This window comes from Dioscorea cayenensis, chromosome 11 (genome assembly GCF_009730915.1).
Source record: "Dioscorea cayenensis subsp. rotundata cultivar TDr96_F1 chromosome 11, TDr96_F1_v2_PseudoChromosome.rev07_lg8_w22 25.fasta, whole genome shotgun sequence".
In the NCBI taxonomy this organism is placed as follows: Eukaryota; Viridiplantae; Streptophyta; class Magnoliopsida; order Dioscoreales; family Dioscoreaceae; genus Dioscorea; species Dioscorea cayenensis.
In genome coordinates this window covers 10996004-11002929 of record NC_052481.1, presented here as the reverse complement: position 1 = coordinate 11002929, position 6926 = coordinate 10996004, and the positions used below count along the sequence as shown (strand labels likewise).

General features: G+C 32.2%; 1 protein-coding gene across 1 annotated transcript; it reads left to right on the top strand.

Moving 5' to 3' along the window:
- Window positions 1–623: 623 nt before the first annotated feature.
- LOC120271603 (LRR receptor-like serine/threonine-protein kinase GSO1) lies at window positions 624–5821 on the top strand. Its single transcript, XM_039278283.1, has 4 exons — window positions 624–721; window positions 2635–2701; window positions 4949–5311; window positions 5420–5821. The coding sequence occupies exons 1-4, from the start codon at window positions 624–626 to the stop codon at window positions 5819–5821; spliced, it is 930 nt and encodes a 309-aa protein (XP_039134217.1).
- Window positions 5822–6926: the final 1105 nt, after the last annotated feature.

Sequence of the window (6926 nt, the reverse complement as noted above, 5' to 3'; positions counted from 1 at the left end):
ATGAAGAATATTGACTCTGTCCATTGGAGTAGGTCACACTTCAAATCAAAATTTAATTGTGACATGTTACTTAATTATTTATATGAATGCTTTAACTGCCAAATACTTGAAGCTAGGAAAAACACATAGTTAGTCTTAATGAGATGATCAGAACACAGCTAATGGTTAGGATCAAAAAGAGAAGAGACTTAATGAATAAATGCACCATATAGCATTGTCTTAAGATTATTATTAAGCTAGAGAAGATCAAACAACTAAATTAGTCATGCAAGACAACTTGGTCAGGAGGTGACAAGTACTAGGTTGCATGTTTGGATGGGCAATTTATTGTTGACTCTAAGGATATGTCTTGCACATGTAGAAAGTGGCAATTGACGGGTAACCTTTGCTGCCATACAATATCAGCACTGTATTACAACAAGAAAAAAACCTTGAAGATTACCTAGATGATTGCTATAAAGTTAGTACTTTCTTGGCAACCTATAACCATATACTAAACCCAACAAAGGACTCAAACTACTGGTCAAAGAATCCATAAGCTCCAATGATACCCCCATAACCAGCAAACAAGAACAGGGATGGAAAACCAATGATGAGGAGAAAGGATCCCCTTGATGAACCCAATGGATTCACATAAGAGAAAGTTAGCAGGAAAAGCCACAATAAGACTTGCAGTGTTTGTGGAGCTATTGGACATAACAAGAGATACCATGGCCAGCAGGTGAGTAGTTTAGGATTTTATTAATTTTTGAAAGTGTTGTTTGTTTATCATTTCTTACATTCATGCCTCTTCATATCATTTTGTGACACCCACAAGGACAGGGGAAGAGGCACAAAAAATTGGAGAGGCACACAAGCAAGAAGTATAATCACAACATATTTAACTCTAATATTTTTTCAGTATGTTGGTAACTATCAATAATATTATCTATTTTGATGTAGTGTGCTAGAAATAATATGGACCCTATGGATACAATTGATCCTCAGGTCCATTTCATTAATATTTTGGAGGTATGTTTGTTAATTTTTGGGAGAAAGATGCTCATGTAATATGCACAATGTTCATGAAATTTATTACAGATGAGTAACATACCTCCTCACAGCAACATTTCTGGGAGATCTGCAACTGCAGTTGAGGAACATAACAATCCTGTAGAACAAGCATCCTCATCACTGCCATAAGTGATTCCTAGTCCACACCATGATATCGAGAGGCCTACAACAAGTGGAAGTTAGGTAGCTTCACCTATCATACAAGTAGTAGATGAAATCTTTCAATGATGTGCAGCATATTTATGATGAAAATTGTTTCTCTAAAAATTTTAAGTAGGTCAAAGCACTGATCAAAACCACCTCCACAATAGCAGCTAGAAGTGGAAGATTAATGTGAAAAAAATTGCCCACAAGGGGAGGGAAAAAACAACTCTCCAAAGGCTAAGCAAGGAAGCAGTTAGCCAGAAGACCATCTCCTCAGGTTATCCTCAACATATCACATGATAGGCAGACTCCTATAGCAAGTAGAAGTTAGGTAGTTGCACAAGTGACAGAGGTATATTTATTGAATATCTTTAATAATGTGCAGTATTTATATGATGAAACACCCATTTCTCTGAAAATTACAGATAGGTCAAACTACTGAAAAGCAACTCCTTTCCAAAAGCCAGGCAAAGAAGCATTTCCCAACAAGACCAACTCTGATCAACAATGAATGGATGGAGAGAAATTTAGAATACAAAAGCAAAACCAATAAAACAAGGAAAAAAAAGGAAAAGTTTGGCTTCCAACAGGCCTTGGAGGAACAGTGCATCTGGGAGACCATAAAAGAAGGTTTTATCAAAGTGGTTGATGGTGCTCTGCTACATATTTCTGGAACCAGTATAGTGGGGGCCTGCCAACTTTATTTTTTGTTTGTTCAAAACTGGACTCTTATATATCAACTGGTGTCCAAAAATCCAACTATCTTTTGCATTTTTTCAATTTTGGCAACATTTATAAAACATTAGCATTCTGGTAAATAGAAACTACTTGTATGGAGCTAATTTTGTGTTAGAATTCACAGGAATCATTTGTATATTTCTTTTGATGCTATGAAAAATGTGAATAGAGAAAAGTTGATGTGCTCTTTCTTGGTCATTGTGAATTATGGTAACAATAGCAGTGTTAGAACAAGATCTATAATAGCAATGTGAGAACACTTTCATTTTTACTCAGTTTGAGACTTCAATTCTGCAGCAAATTTTGAAAAGAGAATGACAAGGATTGTTCTTATGCAACATTTATAATGTGCTCCAACATACACATCATTAAACAAAACCATTTGCCATTCCACAAAAACTCAGTTACATGAAAATTAAAAAAATAAATTGGATTATGAGTTCACTGCATAGGGGACTCAAGGCTCAGTTATTAAAAGAACTTTAGGCACATAAATAATAACAAATTTGGCTTATGGATAAGCCCTCCACTGATCTTTAACCTAAGATGTGAAGCCCTCCAACCTATAGACAAACAACCTCAGTTTCCTGATGCAAGTTCTAGACTCTTTTATCTTCCTCTCCTCGGCTTCCCCAACAGCTTGTGGATAAACCCTCCAAATAATATAGACCACCAGTTTTTCTCTTTTCCCTTTCACAGCTGCGATTCGGGACCATGGAAGAAGGAGGATGACTGTGAATCTGATGGGGACGCTGACTTGGATCAAGTAAGCTGAGTCATCATTGGGTTGATATGTTCTTTCCAACTGAGATGGAAGTACGCATTAAAATAGTGTGATGTGGCATTTTTGGCTATCACGCTAGTAAAAATTAGCCAGAAACCTCCAAGTGACTTTCTGATGAAAACAAATCAATTCCTAATGACCAAAAAGATACAAATTGAAACATATTGACAAAAACAAAAAATGACCATAACATAGTGACCACAGAAAAAATTTACCCATTGGAAATATAAAAAAAAAAATTATGACTAAATTTAAAAAATCTGAAAAAATTACATAATATAATAAAATATTGTATTAGTATTATAAACCTAAGATAATTCCTCCCAGCCATAAAATCATAATTTGACCTTTGCGACTAAACTCTATTCTCCTACCAACTAAAAAATTGATGGTTAAAATACCAGCACACCGAATTTTATTCTTAACTTAAAATTTGACGGTTTAAATTCAGCCCAACTCAATAGTTGAGGGTTTATATTTTATCCACTTTTATAAATAAATAAATAAATCATAATTTAAACAAATTTGACTGAGAATTACACTCAACAAATTCCAAGTTTGTCATCAAAATCTTTGGATAATTATTGTAGAGTTAAATTCACTCATGACTAAACTTTTTTCATTAGTTTCAATTGGTTATATTTTTAATTTAATGATAGATTTATCCTATAACATTTAATTAATTTTACGTGTATCCCTTGACAAAATAAAATATCATATAACCCTTAAAATTATATATATATATATTAATAAATATATATGACATATTAAATGATTAAAAAAAACTATACATATCTATTATTAAAAATTTATAAAGGCCATTATATCTAAATAAGAATTAACACTTCTTAAAATACTTTAGGAATTTAAATAAAATTTTATTCGTATTATCCTAAAAATTAATATTCACATAAATTTATAATATATTTTAATGATGTTTCTTGGGTAACAAGGCATTTATGAAAAAATACAAAAAATATAGACGATATATCACTTTGTTGATGTTATATATACATACTCAGTCTGATTTTTAGACGTACAAAAGCGAATATATATATATATATATATTAATATCATACTTTTATTTAATCTTTATAGGTAGTTTTGTCATTCTATCGTGTAGCAAAATCCACAATTCATATATAATTATAATGAGTTATAATCATAAATAATAATTACAAATTATAAAACAACGCAAACATATATAGGAATAATTAATAAATAACAAAATAAGCGTTTGTTTAAGGACATGGTTTGTAGTTGGATGCCTTTGTGTACCATGTATTTCTTGTGCACAAGAGCTCGTAAAGAATAAGTAATTATTAATTATTCATGCAACCTTCATGCACTCGTGATGGAGTTAGCCATGCACGTCATTGAGAAATTTACACAAATGACCCTAACTTTGATTATATTTCCCCCAGTGACTAATAAGACCTGGTTTTTTTTTTATAATATATGATGACAAAATGATGAGTTACCTTCACAAATATTTTTTTCATAACATATATATATATTCATCAAAATCTCAATTATAGATTTTTTAATTGAATTCCAAATATACATATTTCTGTTTGCTTTATATGGTTGTTTGCGTGTGCATATGTATATATATTATTTGTTCTTTATTTATAGACATTTAAAAATAAAATAAATTAATTGATGGGTAACAGGGTAAGGAAAAAAGTTTAATTAATTCATAAATTAATATAAAGAATAAAAAATGTTTTTAAAATATCAATAATTAGATCCGAAGAAAACTTTAAGATATATTTGGTTTGTAGGTTGCAACATGTTCTTACGCAATTATATTCTTTGGAATTTTATTCAAATAGAATCTAATTTCTAAAAATGTTTAAACACTATGCTTGATTTGTAAATAATTTAGTTCAAAAATTGTACACTCTAAAACAAATTATTATATCTTAAAACAAATTTAGTTCACAAGAAAAATGAGCTTATATTATATAATAAAAATTGTAGGGTTAAAATCTTGAGTGGGTACCCCACTCTGCCCGAATATCAAAACGGGTACCGTAATTTATTTTGTATCTTTTTGGATATCATATTATAATTGGCCTTCACCGAGAGGGTACCCACGCAATTCCGGTGGGTTTTTATACACGTGGCATCCGGATTAAACACGTGGCTGCAATTAAAAAAAATCAAACGCTGACGTGGAGAGCCAGTGGGGATAAGGGATCCTCGTCAACATTTTATATTGGCTAGGTCAGCCACCCTCTCTTCGTCTTCTCTTCTCCTCCATCTTCTCCATCACGCAATCTGAGAAAACTCAGAAGGCTTTCTCTACTTCAGAGATTGGTTCTTCAGCAAAACCAGCTGCAAGGAAAGATACCGTCGGAGATTGGTTATTGCAGTGAGCTTGTTGTGCTTGCATTATCCAATAACAACATCTCCGATGACATCCTTGCAGAACTTGGAAGCTTGGCCAACCTGCAAACACTCAACTTGGGAAATAACTCACTGGAAGGTGAGATGCGGAGTCAACTCCGAAAGCTAAATCAACTCATTTACCTTAACTTCATGGCCAACAAGCTTCAAGGTACAATTCCAAAGTCTTTTGGGAGACTTGTAAGTCTTTAGAATCTTGATTTATTTGTAAACTGGCTCACAAGCTCTGTTCCAGAAGAAATCAGTGAGTTAATTGAGTTGGTGTTCTTGGTCTTGTCTGGAAACCAGTTTTCCGGGCCATTGTCGAGGAAGCTCTACCAAAACTCTTCAAAGTTGGAGCGCTTGTTTCTTTCTACTAACAATTTCACTAGAGAAATTCCTGTGAGTTTTGTGTCATGTCAATATCTGAAGCAGTTGGACTTGGCCAATAACAACCTCAATGGTTTGATTCCATTAGAGCTCGATGAGTTCTTGAACCTCACTGATCTCCTTCTCAACAACAACAGCTTCTCTAGCACCATTCCCAGGAGCCTAGGTAATCTCAGCAGCCTTCAAACACTCACATTGTACCACAATGAGCTCAGAGGAAGAATCACTGAAGAATTAGGCATGTTGTACAACTTAGTCCATGGAAACGACGGAGAAGGAACGAAGGAAATGACAGAGGAGAAGAGAGGGTGGCTGACCTAGCCATTATAAAATGCTGATAAGGATGCCTTGCCCCCACTGGCTCTCCACGTGTTTAATTCGGCTACCACGTGTGTTAAAACCCATCGGAATTGCGTCGGTACCCTCTCAGTGAAGGCCAATTATAATATGATATCCAAAGATACAAATTAAATTGTGGTATTCATTTTGATACTTGACCATAGTTGGGCACCCACTCAAGATTTTAACCCAAAAATTGTATTTATATATCAATAGCAACATTCACATTTACATATATACCCTATGAAAATTATATTTATAAAAATAGCCTCGCTTACAATTTATATTTATGCATAAACTGCTAAAATTGAAAAAAAAAGGGGTTAAACATGTTAGATAAATAAGGGAAAAAGACAATTATGAGTTTGAATGTATGGCCCTAAAATTTTGCTTCAACTATTTATAAATGATATTTTGTGTATCTCTTAAGTAAATAGTTAAATTTATATACCCAACAGGCCTCAGCTATTAAAGTTATAAGTGTAAATATTAATATTTTATAAGAGTATAAGCGTAAATATGATTTTTACGAGATGCATATACAATTATGAGGTTCAAAGTATGTATATATGATAATCCCTGTATAATAATTAAAGAGTAGATTAGTAAAAAAAAGTGTATTTTAAGAATAAAAATGTATGTTAATTTTTCTACCAATGTGGACTATTCAACATTACTCAAATATAGGTCAGAATCACATGACCATAAAGGAAAAGTTAAAATTAGTACTTAATATATACAAACAACCTATATTTCTTTATAAAATACTTATGGTGCGTTTGAAATGCAAAAAAAAAAAAAGACAATATAGCACAAACTCTCTTGTCCCTTATTTATTTAGTGCTTGGAGTACATCACAAGAAATTAGTTGAATACATTACAAATTGTTAAAAATCTTGTCTTGCCAAAACCATTGTACAATTTTTTTAAGTATGGTATAACACAACCAAAAAACAGATTTGCCTCTAGTTAAAATTAAAAATTACAACACTTTACCTCAACCCAATAAAAAATTTTGAAAATAAGAAATTATATTTGGTAAAAAATTATTAATTATTGTATTTTATAAATTAAAAAAAATATAATT